Here is a 20,000-nt window from a genome sequence, read left to right as displayed (position 1 = left end):
GCTTAGACTTAAATACTGTTTATCAGCGCTATTTGAATTGTAGGCAGTCTACAATCTGCGGTCTGCATTCTGCAGTTGTCGTACACCTCTGATTGATTATCCTTTGCTTACCTTTGAGCAACTCGCGCGGGACTTGGGCCTGAAAACATTGCAATCGTTGTAGGAATAAATGAATTAAAATCATCTGTTTGTGTTATATTATCTCACTGTTTTAGGATATACTTAAACAACTATTCACCTTGGTGTCGGACGGGACACTAAAAAACGCAGACTGCAGACTGTGCAGACCGTCTGTAAAATGAAAATTCGGTTAGCCTGAATTAGGCCTAAATAACATTCGGTTAGCCTAATTAGGCCTAAAGAACATTCAGGTTAGCATGTTTACGGTTAGCTCTCAATAATAGTAAAGGTAACACCATATTTTACCCTGGGTCTGCACGGTCTTCACAGTCTGCAGTCTGCGTTTTGAAGAGACCGGTGTCGGACTGACTAGTGGTGGATATTTACCTCACTGCTTGGCGCCTCGGTAAATATCTAACACTAGCCACCTCTACTTCAGTGAAGAGTTGTTTAATATTATTGTTCTTCAGTGCTTGAAATTAAAAATATCCAAGTTGTCCCTGTTTCAAATGCCGGACAACTACATGTAAACCCGTAAATTTGGTTGCCCTGATAAATGCTTAGTTGCACATTGGAAAATCCCCTATGATTAATGGACGCCGTGTTGAGATACAATAGCATGGCGTTGGAACTTGAGTATCCCATAGTTCGCCTGTGTTTTTTTTTTTTGTGGAAGTCTGGGTCCAAGTTTTATCATTTTCAAAATAGAGTCTTTGATCTCCATTGCCAGCTATATGTGAATTTTCCTATCTGACAATTTTTCGTAAAAGCCACAAATATTTAAAACACCGGAAAATGCTCAACTGCGGCAATTTAATTATTGTTAACTTCACATTAGCATTAGACATTGACAACAGAAAACCATCGAGTGAGTTGGGTGCTGCTTAAGTAATACATTTTCTTTTTTCGGCTGGGTTGTCGGTTGTTTTCTTATTTATTTATTTATTTACTTATTTATTTATTTATTTATTTATATACATTATTTATACAGAAATTCCAGTTCAGCATAGCTGGTTTAAATGAAGATCTGTATTTACCCTCCCAACCATGATACATCACAGAGGACAGACCACAACACCGGGAACTACATGCTCTACTCTTTGCGACAAGTGTGCGGGTTCTTTTACGTCCCACAGGATTATGAACATTGAAGGGTTGTGAGACGGGACCTCTGGCTTATCGTCCTTATCCGAGAAGACTAGAGAGTCTTACCATTTGCAGATGTAATTACAAAGGCAGCACTTTCTCCTCAGTTATTGAAAGACCCTGAGTGTTGGTCCGGCTGGAGTTGAACTCACGACCTCCCGCGTGACAGCCCGTGCTCAACCAACTGAGCCAACGGTAGGGGGAACTAACCTTTTCATTTTACCAAAAAACTAGTCACCCTGTACACTTTGTGGTTGTCTAGGACGACCGGACAACGGCTACTTTCAAGTACTGGTTCTTACTCCAGGACGTGCAAATCTAAGTGACAATGTACTCTTGGCTTGCACTCACGTGATTAGACGGTCATTTTGGTGTACAAAACAAAAGCAAAATGTCATACACGCTTTGCATTTCGCTATTGTTCAGTACACCAACATGGATGCCATGACATGAGGTGCAAGCCAAGGACTAAGCTTAAAGCTGTCCCTGGGTAGACTGTGCCATCCACACAGGGTAATTCAATTTTCTAGCCACAGACTTTGTGTTTTTGTGTTATGGAGAGGGCTAAGGGTAGGCTAAAGCGGATATTTCCTTCACGAAAAGGGGGCAAACTTTGGACACTGACTCTTTCATAAAGATGCAGACAGAACTAAAGGCTTTGAATGTCATGTTTCAAACAGTGCCGCTGAAAGATTGATAGTGTACCTTCTGTCAATCTTACTACGAGTTTAGGAAAACATGTGCATATTTGATGATTTGGTTAACAGAGCTATGCACCTTTGAAACCTCCAAGGCCTGGCATTTACCCAGGAGAACTTTTTTGCCAAATGTGTTCCATCTAACATACCTTTGTATGATTCGACTCACAACCATATTTGGTCAAAAACAGAAAATGCCTAAAATTTCAGCGAGTTAACGATGTTGTTCTCATTTTTTAACGCAAGAGTATCAGAACATTCTAACACAAAATCTGTTGCATGGATTTTAAAAGAAATTATTTCACAAAACATTATGACGTCATAAGGTCCTTCTTTGACACACTTTTCAAAAAATCAGTTCCATTTTCTGTCCAAGTAGAAATTCCATGCTACAAATTACGAAAGAGATGGGACGGTTCCCATCCGTTTAAAAAACTGCCTCTTCCTTTCGTTTCCTGGGGGCTTTTACCTGTTTTTCACTAAAACACACGGCAGAGGAATGGGACTAGTTGCGCATGCACCTTCTGATTGAAGTGTTGACAGATTTCCATTGAAAAACTTCCTTCATTGAACCACCCATGCTACCTTTTAGTAAGGGTCTTTTACTAAAAGCGTCCTTAGCAACCATTGTCTTTCTGTGGTTAAGTGCCACCTCGCTTAACACAATCAGTTTCAATATTAGGTCATATGGTATACGTGAAATTATGAGTTTATAATGGAGATTGAGTGAACCAATCAGAAAGCTAGAAATGCAGTATCTGAGGTCGAACATTTAATAACATTTTAATAATAATTCTTCTTCTTCTTATTTTATGTCATAGCACTAAGGCATGGTTGTTAATTTGCACATTGTATTTACATATGTACAGTACAGACGACTTGTTTTATATCAAGATTTTATGAAAAAAATTATTCATATTGATGTGACTGAAGTACTGATTTTTCTTTTTGCTGTGTACCTCAGGCATAATCATGCCCTTGTGTTAGTGTATGACTTCCTGTTTGGTCAAGGGATTCAGTGTGGTGGAGACTTGAAGCACAGCATCACCAAACATAAGTCTGCACTGCAGTCATGTTTGGCTCGTTTGCAGATCAAAGCCAAGGTTAAAAAGAATGAGGACCTCTTACCCAAGCAGATCTTCGACAAAGGCATGCACTAAAATGTGATAATTTATGTTTTGCACAACAAGAGAGTTATTTTGATTGAATTAGTCTTGTGCAGCCACTGTTCACAAAGTGACATTAGATTTCATCTAGTTTACAAATTGTCTAGATTACATGATTTTAACCCATTGACCCCTAGGAGTTGGACTCAATAGATTTTACTCTGTCTAACACCAGACGATTTTACTCGTCAGTGGGGGATGTCCAGGGTGGTTTAGGAGTGGCTGGGTTAACAACTTTTATTTCCACTCAAAAACTATATTCCCTTGCAAGTGAACCAACTTTGGTCAGTTTTCATTCCATGGCAGTGGGTCGGAGTGAACAGCTGAAACATCCCCACAAATTCTTTTCATTACAAATGTTTGTTTTAATCCTTATACATGTAGATACCTTAGTGCCTTAGGGATTATTAAACCTCCAACTTGGTAAAAATGACTTAATTTGATACTCAAGATAGATCCCAACAATAATTATTATAAAGTAGATGATAGTAGATGAACATTCAAAACTTGTTTCCTTGTGTTCTTCTCTTTAACCCCATAATGGGTATTTCTTTTACTCAGAGAGAAATAATAATTTTTGTGAAGGGTTCATGAACAGAGTAAGCTTTGCTTTCACATGTATTACATTCACATGTTATAAAAAGCGTTTTATGATGACATATTATGTACTAATTTCTTTTGATGTTTCACGTAGATTTGATCCCACGTTATGTCAGAGTTAACGCAATAAAGACCTCCATGGAACATGTAATCCAACATTTCAAAGAAAATGGTTATGAGCAAGCTAATCAAACCAATGTAGCATCTTTTGTCATGCAGGTAAGATCTCAATTCCATTGACAACTCTCTCCACTTTTTCTTAGCAAGGTCTAGCTCCACTCAAAAATCCTTTTAACCCTTTCCCTGACTGAAGAGTGGCACTATTTACTCTGTCTAACACCAGACGATTTTACTCGTCAACGAATGTTCAGGGATGAAAAGATTAACAACATGTAGGTGATGATGATAAATGTAAAACTATTTGTGGGCCGAAAACTGCTTTGCATTCAGAAAGTTCTTTGAAAACAGCGATGCAAATTAATTTGTGATGTCAACCTGGTATTGAACGCATTCTGCTTCATCGCTCGGTTATTGGTTAAAGAATGACCACGTTTCTCATCTTTGAAAGCCAATAAAAAAAGTGAAATTTCAATCAAAAGGTTCCCAAAACAACTCAATGTATTTAGGATGATTTCGGAGAATTAATAAAGTTGAAATGTGATTTGAGGTGCATGATAGGCACTTTAAACGAAAGTCTACAGTAGGTTATTTTCAAAATCCCAAAATAATATTGTTTTGCAGACTGAAGTGCCGGTACTCTCACAAGATGATGCAAAAGTCCAATCATTTCATATGAAAAACGTTTTCAGCTACCTTAGTTTTCATGGCAGATCTCCCAGCTGCATTGTAGATTCGGATACGTTAATTTTAGTATCAACATTCAAGGGAAATTTCATATAAATTCCCTCATGCTGCTGGATTTTTCCGTGTGCCTTTCTTGAGAAGTTTCTTTCCTTTTACTTTTAGAGCAAAGCCACACACACTAAACAGTTCATGTGTGATGACCACTTTTCAGATGTAATGGTTTTTCCTTCTGGCACTGATCTCCATGATCATCCTTTGTATGTCAATGGAGAAATCCTCCTTCAAGACAAGGTACAACTGTCAACATGAAGTTTCTACTCGTTTGTACTGATGGCCCTTAAGAACATAAATGAACACCAGCTTAAAACTCAAAAATAGAAAAACAAAACTCAACCGAATATATTCTACCACAAACGAGCAATGCCGTGTTACAAGACCGTCTGTCCACAATTTGGACCGATGGAATGAACCCACTCTTTATTATAGTCATAAAAATAATGTCTTTGAAAGGCAAAACAATGTTCGTAAACAAACATATGTTGTGTAATACATTGTAAATCTTCAATGAGACAATTAGTGTTTTTCCTGAGGCAAATTTAATATAAAAAAAAGTCGGACACCAGCATTGTACATCTTTTAACAATTCAATTACCGGTAGGTTGCAGTTTCATTGGTTATGCATCAGACGTTCATGTCCATCTTCTCGTCTGTCTCTCCAATGCCCAGGGATCTATCCAGAAAGGGAATTTAGCCACTATTTGCCGTGGTATATCCTAAACGGATGGTTTAGAAATTTACATTTTAAGGTCACTACAACATACAGGTACAGTATGTCTGCCACACACAAATAATGTACTATTGTTCAATTGCTATGTGAATATTTTTTTTTATGCAGCATGCCCATTACATCCTTTAATTTTAATGACATAATACGTGTAACTCTCTCTGCCAGCTACAATTTAAGGTCAGAATACCCTTGTCGCCTGCTTTCAACAAGACATCCTGTGATGTTAATGAGTATTGGAATCTTGCCATTCTTTGACTATTTTCTGTATAGGCCAGCTGTATTCCAGCTCACGTCTTGCTACCTCCCCCTGGTTCTCATGTGATAGATGCCTGCACAGCCCCAGGGAACAAAAGTAGCCATGTAGCAAGCATAATGAGCAATAAAGGGTATCATCAGTCAATCAATTTAAGTATTAAAGTTATTTATTAATATTTCTTATTTTGGAGAACCCCATGATTCATTCATTCTCTCTCTCTCTCTTTCTCAGCCTTTAATAGTGTCTTCAAAATTTAACAGCTATTTCCTTTTTCGATTGACTATCATTCAAAATTACATTTTGTACTCTAATCACCGTGAAACGATTATAAAATATTTTGTAACTAATCTTAATAAACACAAACACTGCATCAGGGGCAGGCATCTCGTTTATTGATACAGGATACAGCAAGCGTTTACATCAACACCATAAGAAAATATAGCAGTGAAAAAACAATAAAGCAAAGTTGAAAGAGATGCCTTCAAATGGCTCTCACATAGCCTAGTAGCCCCAAGGGATTCAACATCAACAAACACGCCTAAAATACTTCTAAAGTTAACATGAATCATACATAATGAACGCACTCCCGTGTCATTAGCGAAACGTTACAAAATATATATCCTTTCCTCTTTCCATCAACTTGTCCAAAACTTGACAGCTTCTCTTCTTTTAATCTGTTTTACATGTATCAAGGGCACACAACGAGAAAATGAAGCCAAACGCTTTTGAGAGACATTTCTAGGCTCCTTGTAATGTATAAAGACTGACCAGAGAGATGTTTTCATCACCTAAAAGAATTTGATCTGTTCGGATATCTTAGCTGAAAATTGAAGTGCCCAAAAATTGTAGGGAATTAAATCTTCATTTCAGAAATTGCTAGCTGAACGTTACCTTCCGGGGAACCATTTGCTCATCCGAAACTACTAGGTGATCTTTTTAAGTGCCAAAAATTGCAAAATATTCCTTCCCAAAACGTAAGGGACTACTTTTCCTTTGTTGCCGAATCTTTTAGGTGATGTTTTACTATAAAGAAATCTATAGCTGTTTGCAACGTAAAACCGAAATTCTTAGAAGAGTTTGGCTCTCCCCAACACATATTTCACCGAAGATTATCGTTGGGTGCCCCTGCTGTATATTGGAGTTAAGAAGAAGGTTCTTTTCAGATGCTCGTAGTTTGAATGCTCTGTCAACCATCACTTCCTTCCTGCAGAAAAAATATTTGGATTTGACACTGACAAGAAAAGGTTATCAGTAATGGAAAAGCTGATGAAAATAGCTGGCGCAGACTGTGTTACAACGACAAACTGTAGTTTTCTGGACATTGGTATTAAGTTAGTGTCTCTCTGTCAAGTGAACTCTCTCTAGAAGGTAGCTAAAATCTAAAAACACTTGACAATAGCAACGACAATACCAGGAATAAACTTTATTAGCCATTTTGAGTAAACGTAATATCTACAGAAGACCACTTTAAGGTACATGTATATAACTTTAGGCTAATTGTGAGGATTTGAAAATTATTCCATTTTAATCACGTCACAGTGTACAATAATCCATTTTTATTATATCTCTCAGATAGTGCGTACCTGTGATTGGCTATTAAAACTAGTTTCCTTTCCCTCGCGGCTGATTGCCACAGATAACCACAGAGATATAATAAACATCTTACTAACCTCATTTTCGCGGTCAGTACTGTAAAATTACGGATTCTTGCATGTTTTTTTCCGGTTGATTTATGGCCCAAGCGGGAAGCAGTCCGTAATTTTACAGTACGGACCTCCAACTTGGTTAGTTCATTCACTCTATGCCCGTGTTCTTGTCAAATCCTTTAATTTGGAATGTGTCAGGTTGATCCCTTTGACGAGAAATACAGCAAAGTTGAGTATATTGTGGTTGATCCATCTTGCAGTGGGTCTGGTATCACGACCAGAATGGATAGACTTGTAGATGAGGAACAAGAAACAGCTGAGAAAAAGGTACATACTCAGCTTTATTTGTCAGTAAGGCTTAATGTTCTGCCAAATGCGCTGGCTAAAAAAGAGGCTTTCCATAGAGTGTCAAATGTAATGTAGCGAATGTTAGTTGGATTTTCCAAAGCTGCATTGGGTGATTGGATTAAAAATGGGACATGGCGATGCTATTTTCTCTTTCATTTTCTTACATTTTTGGGATTCGTTTTCCAGCACTTTGCACTCAATTTAGTGTTCTGCTTTGCGTTATGATCATGAATCTTTGATTACTGCTATTGTCAACAAACGAATTGATATATGAAATGAATCATATAATGAACTGCGGATATGCATTCAAGTGAAGCTATGCAATTGCTAAAATTGTTCGTAACTGCGAGGATCATAGCTTCACTTGATTTCATATCTGCATTTCAATATATGATTCATTTTATATATCATTTCGTTCGTTGATTTATTCCGACACAGGGACATTTAAACCCCCAAATGACAAGCTCTCAATATCAGTGACTTCGTAGCTCCGTTGGTTAGAGCGTCGCACCGGCATCGCGAGGTCACAGGCTCAAACCCCGTTGAAGTCCTGAATTTTTCAGGTTTCTCCATTGCTATATTTTCTCCACGGTTTTCTTGAAATGTATCTTTTGTTATAGTTTCTTTGTATTTGATTTTCTCTTTCGCTTCCTCTGTGGAAGAGGCTTGAATCTCTGGCCACGTTTCAGTTATCAGTCTTGAACCATGCGTTGTCCTTTCCTTTGGCAAAGAGAGTCGTGTATTCAACATGCTCTGTTTATCAAGAGGTATGAGTTTCATTATTTTGTCGTAAATTGTTAAGTTCGAAAAGAAACGAAATAAAAGTTGACTGAAGCAAGCAAACCAGGAACACTCTTCTTGTGGCCTAATTATAATTTGGAGCCAAGTGAAATATCACTTAAGGAGATTCGGTGCCATGACAACCATAACTAAATTGTTAGCTACAACACACTTGACTCTTTAGTTTCCATAGAAACTTTGCCAGGTTCAAATTAATGAGGCTATGGAAATGTTCAGCCCCGGACACTTATCTTACGATGGACCAAGAACCTTCAATTTTCGAACGGAATTTGTTGAGAGAAGAGAGGAGATCGGAGCCAATGTATTCCCAGTTTGTTTCCCAGGTATAAGAGGTTTGCACAAACTAACATTTGATGTGAGTTGAGTTGATTTCCCCAATTTGTAATCTGAACCTTTCTCCTGTAGCCCAGTGGTAGAGCATCCGAACTAGTTAGCGGAAGTTTATCGACTCCTGTTCGGGAGCTCTCCGATTTTTTCCGAGTATCCCCGAGTCATCATCGAACCGAATTTGTTGAGAGAAGAAGAGGGCAGAGAAGATCGAAGCTCAGTTGTAGGGCATCCGAAGTAGTCATCGGATTTAAACAGGGCTTCTGACGGGGTGCGGAAAACAAATTAACATTGTGCGGGAACTAACTTAAATTGTGCGGAACTCCTTAATGTTTCTGCACGGGCGGCCCAGACTCGGAAGGTATAATTTGTATGGGAATCTCGATAACAGACTGAAAAAGATATTTACCCGCAAAAGTTCTCAATAAAAAAGCCGTACTTTATTGTCGTGGTGGATTTCTCGCTTTTTGTGTGGTTTTTTGCCTGATTGAATGCGATTTAAGCGACTTCTCAAATTCCCGAGTTGTCACTCGTACCTAAATAAAGGAAAGGCTGGAAAGTAATTTTTAGCTTACCTCACATCTCGCCGATAAAATCACACTTCTCCGGCATCAGTCACGCTCAAACTCCGGCGATGGCTATACGGATAAATGTACTTCTCCTTGACCAAGTTTCAAGGTCCAGCGAGTATCCATTGCTTAGAAACAGCGAAAAATATTCAAATTTTCAAACTCCTTCGAGGCTCGCTTGCAACGAATTTTGACACGGCTGGTCAACCGCTCACTTATTTGCTCTCACCGTATCGAGGCTCAAGAGAACGGTTGACCAGCCGTGTCAAAATTCGTTACTTACTATGCTTAGACTACATTATTGTTGTACTGTATGGTATCATTGTGGTAGGCGTAATTCAAACAGATTGGAAAAACTTAAGGTGATTCCTCAGTAAAAAAAGTTTTCGAACGATATTCTTGAAACATTCCTTGAATGTTCCCTACTAGTATTCAGGTAATTCAGCAGTTATACTGAAACGCTGAAGTCAAGAAAAAAATGAGCGATGTGCTAAAAAAAATGAGAATAGACGCAAGCGTGAAGAAATATTTCGATATGTCTGTCAGTTGTGCAAATAAAGGGGACCGCTTGTCAATCCCTTTTGTCACACCATTGTTTTGTTTTCAAGAAGTTCACCCTGCGAGCAGAGCCTCCTTTAGTCTTTTTCTTTACTGAGGAGGAGAAAAGTAGGCTCTGCCCGAATCGCGTCAACTCTTTGAAGCCGCCGCAGCCCGAACTTCTGGACTAGTAAATCTTGTTTTCTCTCGTCAAACCGGTTTTTCCAGTGCGAGCGTCCGTTTAGTGCCAAAACCGATGGTTATAATTGAGCCCGCTGTACCATGAAAAACCAAGATGGCCGCGAGATCTGGCATATTAGGCTTGGGTTCGAGACTGTATCCTGGCAACAAGCAGCGCATATTCAATAAAGATCTTACTCGATTCATGCAGAGCCTTTCTCGAGAACGCCAAAATCGAGCAAGCAAGAGAAAGGCTCTGCTAGCAGGGTGCAAGAAGTTATGCTTCACCTCGAAATTTCTTTTCGACTTTACCATGGAAACATCGAGGATCGCGGATCGAGTTTCGAGTCGAGACTGTTAACATTTGCTGCTTAAGTTTTCGCAACGGGCTGCCAGCATCGTTTTCGGATGAACTAGAGTCAGTGTCAGCATAGTTAATGCATGGAGATGGTTATGAAACTCGACAAGTTCCTTTGTTTCATGTTTTTGTCCGTATTTTTGGCCTTGACCCTGCACAAAACACACCTTTTTTCGAGAAGATAACCAATCAAATCCTTCGTTGAAATTATGCGCAACTAATTTGCATACCCGTGCGAAGCGAAAATAAAAGATTGTGCAGGGTCACGGTCAATTCAACATCGATTGCGACAACATTGTTTTCGCTTTTGAAGGTTCTAAGGTTTCATAGCTAGTCCCTCGATTAACTATGGTGTCAGAAAAGGCGCGCCTTACGAATGATTATTCCAGCGTACAGTTATAAAGAGGAATGAAGGAATCTGGATTCGCTCTGACGAAGGGCTAACGCTCGAAACGTCAGCTTTTAGAATCTCTGTACGGTGGCCAATTTACATTATCAACTCCGTTGATAAAACCAAATTTTTGTATAGTTATAAAGAGGCTCTGTAGAAAGCCAAAATACCCACATTTCGCAGAAGAAGATTTACTGTCACCTCCCCCCAGAAACGATCCCTACCTACAGCCACCCTACACCCCAAACCCAAGGAAAATAAACACAGACCACTAAAGTATACCGAAACATATTCGCATGAAACCTTTATTTCCATTTCTTCTACCTTTCAATCACAAGGTTCACAGCACTTGAATGTCATTATAAAGATAATATACTTACTAAAGCTACCATATTGCTTCTGCAGAATGATTCCACAGTACATTTCTTTTGATATCAAACCTACTATTAAGTAACAAGGGTACATACTTGCTTATGTACACTAAAATACTCGAAACAGTTTTTTTTTTAACACTGTCAGAGAGCTAAAACGTTCTATTTACAATTATTTGCCGTCACGCAAGCGGTTATTACGAAAATGTTGAATATAAATGCTAAAAGCGTTCTTAAAAGTGAAGTGCACTATTTCCTTAATCAAATCAAAGCTTCAAAGAAAACTACTCGCTTAAAGTCAAACACTTTGATCACTCATGGCTCAGTTAATGATAACTACACCGGAACTCACCGGGCAATATAACAGACCAATTTAGATATATTAAAATTCAGTCCTAAACAAAAGACAGCATCTCGAAGCTCTGGGGAATAAATAGAAGGATTTGTATCAGTTTATTCCCCGGGGCCACAATATAATGCGTTTAGGCGTTTTGTTTAGGAATAAATTTTAATATATCGAAAGTGGGCTATTCATGCTGCTAAAAATTCATGTTTTCTTACAAGTAGATTTCTTAGAAGATGAATTTCAATGCAAAAAAGTTATCAGTTATACCTTCTGTTCTCCTTTACAGAAAACAATTTCAGGTACAAAGCGGTACATTATATTAAAGTGAAACACTTCAAAAATACAGAAACAGTTCAACAAATTACAAGCAAATCAGATAGTAAAAAGGGTTCATAAAAGCTGAAAATCAAACTTCCTTAAGATAATAGATTATTGTTACTTGGCTTTTAGCAAGTGTCTGCTCAAGGTTCATCAAATATTTGAATGCGATGATTCTCATTGTCAGACACAACAATTTGGCCATTACTGAGGAGCGCTACCGATATTGGACACTTAAACTCTCCTAAGTTGCTGCCCTCTTTTCCAAACTTACCAACAAACTTACCATTCAGTTCAAAGACTTGCACTCTGTGATTATTTAGATCACAGACAAGTACATGTCCTGATTTACTCACTGACAAACAAAAGGGACGGTTGAACTCTCCATTCCCCTTCCCTCTTGTGCCAAACTGATACTTATAGTACCCCTCCTGGGTGAATACTTTCACACTGTGATCACCACAGTCTGACACAATGAGATGATCACCAGACTGAACACAATGAACAGGATCACTAAGAGAACTTGGTCCACCTATCTTTGTTAGAAACTTTCCATCAGGGGAAAAGAACTTAATGAATTTGTTACCAGCATCAGTAACAATAATATTTCCATTGTAATCCAATGATAAACCACGAGGATTATAGAGCTGGCTATCAAGGCTTCCTTCCCCACCAAACATACTCGTGTACCTCCCCTTCTCGTTAAAAATTTGGATTCGATGGTTTTCTGCAACATAAATATTCCTATCTTTACCAAAAGTTATTCCTCTAGGGTAGTGAAACTGTCCCTTGTCACTACCCTGACGACCAAAGGATCTCACAAAATTACCCTTGCAGTCAAATATCTGCACCTTGTGACATGAAGTGACTGCGATTTCATCACAGGAATTTACTGCCACCCCCCAAGGACAATCAAACATTCCACAATTCGAGCCTTGTTTTCCAAAAGATAAAACAGGTTTGACATTGAAAGGTTTAAATACAACCCAGAAAGGGCTGCCGCGGATATGTTGCCCGTTTACCTTAACTGACAAATTGAATTTACCTTCAAATGTAGGACAATAGCTGATTTTGTAGGTCCCGTCTTTGTTGTCATTAACAAGAAATGTGGTTATGCATTCCTGCCCTCTACCGTCTCTCAAGTCTACCATTACATTGTCATTCTTATTATAACATCGTTCGGCAGCCGCGTTTCTTGTCGTTAAATTGAATTGAGCTTCACGCCCAACAGTTCCCTCACAAAGTCCTTTGCCTTCGGCAACGGATTCCTTTGCATCAGTTGGAAATTTCAAAAGACCAATGCCTTCGCTTTTGATTGTCTCCAGGATCTTGTTATTTTCCACGAAAACTAATTCAAAGAAGCTTTCAGGGTCGCTCTCAACTGGCTTCACTTGTGCTACCCGTTCTAGAATGGTTTGCAATGGTTTCTTTAGCTGTACCACCTCGGCGTCTGTGCTTTGTGTTAAAAGTTTCTCAGCTTTTTCCACCGCTAATTCGATCTTCTTTATTTCCTCCTGAATCACTGTTTTTTTGGTCGTTAGACTCTCCAGCGATTTCTTGGTTACGGTTTCCACTGCCGACTTGATATTTTGCCTTTCCTCTTGAAGTCTCCTCATTAAATTATCAACAAAAACATCGACGTCTCTTAGCACGTCTTCGCTTCGTTGAACAAGCTGAGCGTACTCCTCGTCAATTTGAGTGACCATCTTCACCTTTGCGTACAAGTTGTCTCTTGGCGTTTGAATTAGACCTGCTAACTCGATCTTTTGAGCTTCGGCTTCCTCCGGACACGAGGCTTCTTCGCGAAGATTGAAAAGCAACTTTGGGATATCCATATTGCTAATCTCCACGCCTTCACGAACTGAGTGCCGTTGACTATGACATTGCAAGTCTCGTGATTTCTATCTTTAGCTTTTCTTGGAATCAGGTGACCATTAGCCAATTATTGCGATGTGTTTTAAAAGTCTGTTGATTGTTTTGTTTTGGTTCTCTGACTCCCGGATATTTGGCTTTTATGCAGGCAGCGAGCTTAAAGCGACAGAGGGAGGGCAAGTGGGTGACCTTTGTGAAGTGTTGTAGGCTGAGATCACGGAGCTCTGCCCAATAGAAATGGCTTTTTGAACGAATTAGGACAAAGGAGAAACTTAACACTTTACAAAACCGAGATTCCATGGTATAACGCTTTAGATAATGCTTCTTTTAATCTGCATAACAGAGAATTGGTATAAACTAAGGAACAAATACTTGGATATTATGAAATGGAAAGCAATTATCAGGCTAAATAGAGAACTCTGACTGGCTGGTGTTCGGTCGGGATTTTACAGTACGGACCATTACCATGGAAACGGCCCTTTTCGTATTTAATAATAATAATAATAATAATAATAATAATAATAATCAGTAAATGAAATGGTGACAATAGAACCCACTGGAAACTCGGAAAAATCCGAGCCCCAGATGGGATTCGAACCCACGACCCTCCGTGATCTAGTCGGATGCTCTAACCACTGAGCTACTGGAGACTCAATGGTGAGCAAGGTCGAAATGTGGGTTTTGACTCGAGCTGCATCACGCAGCTACAAAGTGACTGCGTGATGCAGTTATGAGCTATGCTGCTGTTATTTGACTTTGTAGCTGCGTGATGCAGCTCGAGTCAAAACCCACATTTCGACCTTGCTCACCATTGAGTCTCCAGTAGCTCAGTGGTTAGAGCATCCGACTAGATCACGGAGGGTCGTGGGTTCGAATCCCATCTGGGGCTCGGATTTTTCCGAGTTTCCAGTGGGTTCTGTTGTCACCATTTCATTTACTGTGTATTTCATTCTCACATTTGCTCACTTGGGTGGTTGGTTGGCCGCATCGTAGATATGCTTTAATGTGACTGCGTGATGCAGTTATGAGCTATGCTGCTGTTATTTGACTTTGTAGCTGCGTGATGCAGCTCGAGTCAAAACCCACATTTCGACCTTGCTCACCATTGAGTCTCCAGTAGCTCAGTGGTTAGAGCATCCGACTAGATCACGGAGGGTCGTGGGTTCGAATCCCATCTGGGGCTCGGATTTTTCCGAGTTTCCAGTGGGTTCTATTGTCACCATTTCATTTACTGTGTATTTCATTCTCACATTTGCTCAATAATAATAATAATAACGATAACGATAACGATAACGATAACGATGACGATAACGATGACGATAACGATAACGATAATGATAATGATAATAATATAATAGTCTTTATCGTACACAATAAAAACATTACTGAACAACAAACATGTTCACTTTAGAAATGTCTAAAATGATCTAATTATCTAAAATTAATGAAAGTTCTATTGGTAAAAACACTTTTAAATTGTTCATTGCTTATATTATTTTAAAGAAAACGACAACACTCTTAAATTTGCAAAACATGTTTCGACAGAAACTTCTGTCATCTTCAGTTGATAGATTTACAAAGCGTTAGAAGTTGAATTTATAAGTAGGAAAAATGCTAATTACATTAGTAACAACGGAATGTTCACATTGCCACGTTTTATGTACATTCCGTTGTTACTAATGTAATTAGCATTTTTCCTACTTATAAATTCAACTTCTAACGCTTTGTAAATCTATCAACTGAAGATGACAGAAGTTTCTGTCGAAACATGTTTTGCAAATTTAAGAGTGTTGTCGTTTTCTTTAAAATTTTAACTTGCCTGCTGTCATCAAGATCCTTATATTATTTTATATTATTGGAGCATAACTAAAGAGTGACCCCTATTTCTTAAAACTCTATTCCTATTCCTAGTAGGTTGTTCCGTGCCGTTGTACGTTATGCTTGAAGCTGAAATAAAATGCCGACTAGTAATCGCTCAGAATGAAAACCGTTATCTGTCAAAAGTAATCCCAAGGTATGTTTGCTCCAACACCTTCTATTTCCACAAACATGTTTGTTGGAGCCCTTTCCAGTCCTTCGCATGTTCTTGCGCGCGCAGTACGGAGTGTGTGGTTTTTTATGTTTGCAGTTTGCGAAGAAACTTTTGTTTGCAGTTTGCAAGGATATTTTGTTTGCAGTGGATTCGAAGTGTATTATCTCCGGCAGGTACAAAACACAGGTCACAGGTCACAGGTTACCCCTTTACCAATACAGAAAATATCCTAAACATTGGTAAAAGCTAAAATCTTAGGCCTAATTAGGCAGAAACAAAAGTTTTTAGGGTTAGCTTTTTTTGAATGTTTAGGATACTTTCTGTATTGGTAAAACAATGACCTGTGACCTGTGATTTGTACCTGCCGGTATTATCTCTTCGTTTGCGATGCTGCAGCTCACGCGAGTTGGCTTGAAAGCAAATAGACCCATTTCAGTACTTCCCAATCTGGAGTAGAAAACAATGGTTGTTCTCTCCCGTGAGAGAAACAATACCCTGCGAGCAGAGTCTCTTTCGATCTTCCTAGATAAGTCGGGAAGAGGAAAGTAGACTCTGCTCGCCGCCTCCACATTATTTGATTTGCCGCTCATCCAAAGAATTGGATGAGTCAGTCCAGTTTCGACTTGTCAAACCTGTTTTTTTTTATTTTTGCGCATGATCAGTCGCCACGCGTCATCAATATTTTGAAATTTACAACAGCGTGGCAATTTTAACTGTTAGAATTCCCATGAGTTTTTCCTATTTGTGTCGGTTGCAGAAACTAGCCTGACAGAAACCTATAAATTTTTCAGTAAAAAAATAAAATGGCATTTTTAAGATATATGGACTATCTTGAGTTTCCAATGAAATGATTCCTTGATTGTCGTGTGTTTGCCGGAATTGTTCGAAAATATTCCGACTTCTTCTTCTTCGTTTTGTGGCTACTGGTCACGCGTGACGGACACCGGATACATAAATTTTCAATTTTTAACGCATGCTCAATACAAAATGTGGAGGCGGCGAGCAGAGTCTACTTTCCTCTTCCCGACTTATCTAGGAAGATCGAAAGAGACTCTGCTCGCAGGGTAGAGAAACAAACCCTTCAGATGCAAAACAATCTTATTGTTTTGTCCTCCAGATTGGAAATTAACTGAAAGGGGTCTATACAATCAATGCAAGTAAGAGTATAGAAGATTACTGGCTGAAAATTAGAGCCAATTTTGTTGTTGAATTTCTTAACGGGATAAAATTATTTCAAAGTTTTTGACACAAATTGTTCACGCTTAGCCAACTGAGAAACAATCTAACTAACGATAGTTGTCGGCTACCTTTCTCAAAACTAAGACCCTGTCCACACAAATAGCAAAGATATCGTTGACGTCACCTATTGTGATTAATGTGCCAACCAGAGCCTCATTGGCTGTCGAAACAATTTAAAGGGTCTTTTGTTCCTTTGGTTGGCATATTTGAATAACAAAAACAGTGTTTGTAAACATATACTTTCTTTGATTCCTATGGTTCTTTTTGTTTCCAGGTGAAGTTGGTGCTGGTTCGGCAGCTGTTGCTGTAGCAGCAGCACAAGCTGCCATAGCAACTCTTCCCATGCAGCATGGTAGAAGAGGCACTGGAACTTTAAAAGCGGCATATGCAGCTGCACTTGGTAAGATATTAGAGATTTTATAGTTACAACAATAGCAACACCACAAAACAGTAGGTTCACCCAGTGAAGAATTGTGCAGTACATCTTGTGTGCATTTGAGTTCTTATCTCTGCCGTTGTCCAGAGAATGTGAAATTCCAACCTCATGATTCTGAGGTAATGCATTCCTATTACTTCATCTCCTGAATAACGTAGCAGAACTGCACATACTTATTATTTTGTAATTTTTGTGAAGTGCTCTAAATGGCACAAAGTCGTATTTTTATTGACCAGGAAGGTCTAAAGGAACCAGGGAAAAATATAAATATTGCTCATTAATATTTATATTAATCCTTATTTCATTCATTTATTGGACCTAAAACTCATCTTCTAACCTTATAATAATAATAATAATTATTATAAGACACTTTGTCACGTGAACCTTATACCTTAAAATCATTAGCTCCGACAATTCTTTACAAAGTTCCGCCCGAAAGTATTTACCCGTTTGCCGAGATTTTACCGTGGACGTTTCGCAGATTGATTCTGTGTTCTCACCTCGGCCAAGACGAGGTGTTCCGAAATTTCAAGGAGGTTTTACCTCAGTTTGCCGCCGCAAGACGCAGTAGAAATGAATAGCCTTTCTTAGCTTTATGTTTCGAGTTCATCAAGTTCTCAATTTCATGCTCCGATGATAACTCACATCAGCTGTAACTCAGCTGGCGGAGCTTCTAGACTTGAAATCAGAAGGTCATGGCTTTGCCTCGTTGTAGCAGCATGACGATTTTCCCTGATGTATGCCTGTGTAAAACCAGAAAAATTCATAATTTCATCAAATTCTGTATTGTAACTAAATGTCTCTTGGAAACTAAAGTAGTTTTGTCTTGATTTTGTAACAACAGGAGGAACTGTAAGCAGTTTACCAGCACCATCAAACAGCTTAAATGGTTTGCCTGGTAGTAGTTCTTTAGGGATGCCGTTTGATTCAACGTCATCTAGTGTAAACTCAATTAGTATTCCAGTTACACCAAGTGATGTGCGAGCCTCTCTCAATGTGGCACCGACCTCAACAAAACAGAAAAAAGAGTAAGTGCAGTATCAGCCTATGAAGCTACAAGTTGCAAAATTGTTGAGACACTTGCATAAAAAAAAAAACACCTTTTCTAGCTTCCTACACCCGCCGTATCTAGAATTTAAACCTTTCCCACTTCCCTTCCCCTCTCTCCCTTTCAATGTTAACTGTTTATGTTTGCGACAATTTTTTTGTCTTGCTAGCAACACTGATAGGAAGGGGGGGGGGGGGGAGGGGAGCTGAGGTGTGAGAGGTAATAGGTAAATTAATAACGCCCCAAGGAGGTGAAGTGTCTGCACTATTTTTGCAACTTGTTGTAGCTTTCCTGTACTACGAAATACTATGGCATTTAAATCTTTTCAGATTTCTGCATTGGTTCAGTAATGCTTCTTTCTTAGACCACTGGGTTGTGGAAAAACCCAGGCTTCTACGGGACTCCTATACAAGAGAGTCAGGGTTATGGTTGTCAGTGGTTTCCATAGATGCTTTGCAACCGATCTCTAAAGACAGAGATAACAATAATGTAATGTACATTTGCTGATGGACGAACAAAAAGAGCTAATGAGAAATCTTTTGTTTTCGTCCACCAACATGGCGGCGATGACCTAAAAGCACCGACAGATGACAAAAAGCGTCGGCTACATGTATTTCACTCAGGGCCTGAACAATCGATGGAATCGGTGATTGATCACAATCGATGACACTCGATGAAGTACACCACTACTTCTGTGTGAATATCGATTGGTCATCGGTGCCAATCAATGCCAATTGATTAAACGTAATCGATTAATTTCTCGATCTGTTTACCTAATTGAAAACAATACAGGCAAATTCTTTCAACCCCCTAAGATTAAAATTGATTTTGACAATGACAATAGTCTCATGAGAATATATGAAAGTCGTGTATCAAATTCCCTTCGTACTCTGACCTGTCCGCAACGCGAAATTAGAATGGAACTGACAATCGGCCACCTCCAAGACGGCTTTATGATCATTAATACAGCAATGTGTAGAACAATCGCACGGTCAATGGCTCGAGTGCTGTTTAAACCCGGTTTTTTTTTTCTCTTTATTTTTTCATCCCTTTGCCACTGCTTTAGCTGCTCTCATGGCTGCGATGGTATTTTGCTTTACTCTGTAATTTCCTATCTCTGTATTTCTGTAGAAATAAAAGCGCAACTCAAGTTACAGATGTAGTTTCCGCCCAGGTGGCCGAACAGGAAGCTGCAGTGGCAGCCGCTGCTGTTCCCGATTGGGTTTACGATCCCAATGAGCCTCGGTACTGTCTCTGTAATCAGGTCAGTCCAGTACATACATGTCCGATATGTCGACATAAATCGATTTATGTTCGTTTGCATAGACGTCACAAGGTGTCCCCTTGCTGTTTGATTAGGTTCAGGGATAGAGCTGTTGGGGGTGGGGAAGCACAAGCATTATAAGCGGACTTGAACATTAGCAACTTTGCAACTTTTGGTAGGACAGAGGACACCAATCAACTACAATAGAACTTCATGCAACTGTGTATGTTACTCCTGCGTACGCTCTTTGCCGAGAAAAGCCATCCTTAATAGTAACGTCATTGCAAACGAACATGCGCACTAAAAACTTTGACTTCCAAGCCCCTAGTACGATGATACT

General features: G+C 39.1%; 2 protein-coding genes across 2 annotated transcripts in view; one reads left to right on the top strand and one right to left on the bottom strand.

The window, feature by feature from the left end:
- Nucleotides 1–8,344, top strand: part of LOC138055918 (28S rRNA (cytosine-C(5))-methyltransferase-like) — an 11,881-nt gene extending 3,537 nt beyond the window's left edge. Inside the window, exons 2-8 of the mRNA XM_068901782.1 lie at nucleotides 2,859–3,113; nucleotides 3,825–3,949; nucleotides 4,697–4,825; nucleotides 5,592–5,730; nucleotides 6,788–6,912; nucleotides 7,422–7,550; nucleotides 8,234–8,344. Of these exons, the coding sequence (XP_068757883.1) occupies nucleotides 2,859–3,113; nucleotides 3,825–3,949; nucleotides 4,697–4,825; nucleotides 5,592–5,730; nucleotides 6,788–6,912; nucleotides 7,422–7,550; nucleotides 8,234–8,344 (1,013 nt within the window). The remainder of the gene's footprint in view (nucleotides 1–2,858; nucleotides 3,114–3,824; nucleotides 3,950–4,696; nucleotides 4,826–5,591; nucleotides 5,731–6,787; nucleotides 6,913–7,421; nucleotides 7,551–8,233) is intronic.
- Nucleotides 8,345–11,011: 2,667 nt separating this feature from the next.
- LOC138057146 (E3 ubiquitin-protein ligase TRIM71-like) lies at nucleotides 11,012–13,800 on the bottom strand. Its single transcript, XM_068903212.1, has 2 exons — nucleotides 12,815–13,800; nucleotides 11,012–12,496 (listed from the first exon to the last, which is right to left on the bottom strand). The coding sequence occupies exons 1-2, from the start codon at nucleotides 13,602–13,604 to the stop codon at nucleotides 11,913–11,915; spliced, it is 1,374 nt and encodes a 457-aa protein (XP_068759313.1). The 5' UTR covers nucleotides 13,605–13,800; the 3' UTR covers nucleotides 11,012–11,912.
- Nucleotides 13,801–20,000: the final 6,200 nt, after the last annotated feature.

This window comes from Montipora capricornis, chromosome 7, assembly GCF_036669925.1.
Source record: "Montipora capricornis isolate CH-2021 chromosome 7, ASM3666992v2, whole genome shotgun sequence".
Classification (NCBI taxonomy): domain Eukaryota; kingdom Metazoa; phylum Cnidaria; class Anthozoa; order Scleractinia; family Acroporidae; genus Montipora; species Montipora capricornis.
Note: the sequence above shows the minus strand (reverse complement) of the source record. Positions and strands in the feature narration are given on the sequence as shown.

Bases quoted from the DNA above. Each gene is read 5' to 3' on its own strand.
- LOC138057146 (XM_068903212.1), bottom strand. From the start codon at position 13,604: ATGGATATCCCAAAGTTGCTTTTCAATCTTCGCGAAGAAGCCTCGTGT. The intron at 12,497-12,814 runs GTAAATTCAATT...TTTATGTTGCAG, and splicing joins CTATTGTCCTACATTTGAAG to AAAACCATCGAATCCAAATT.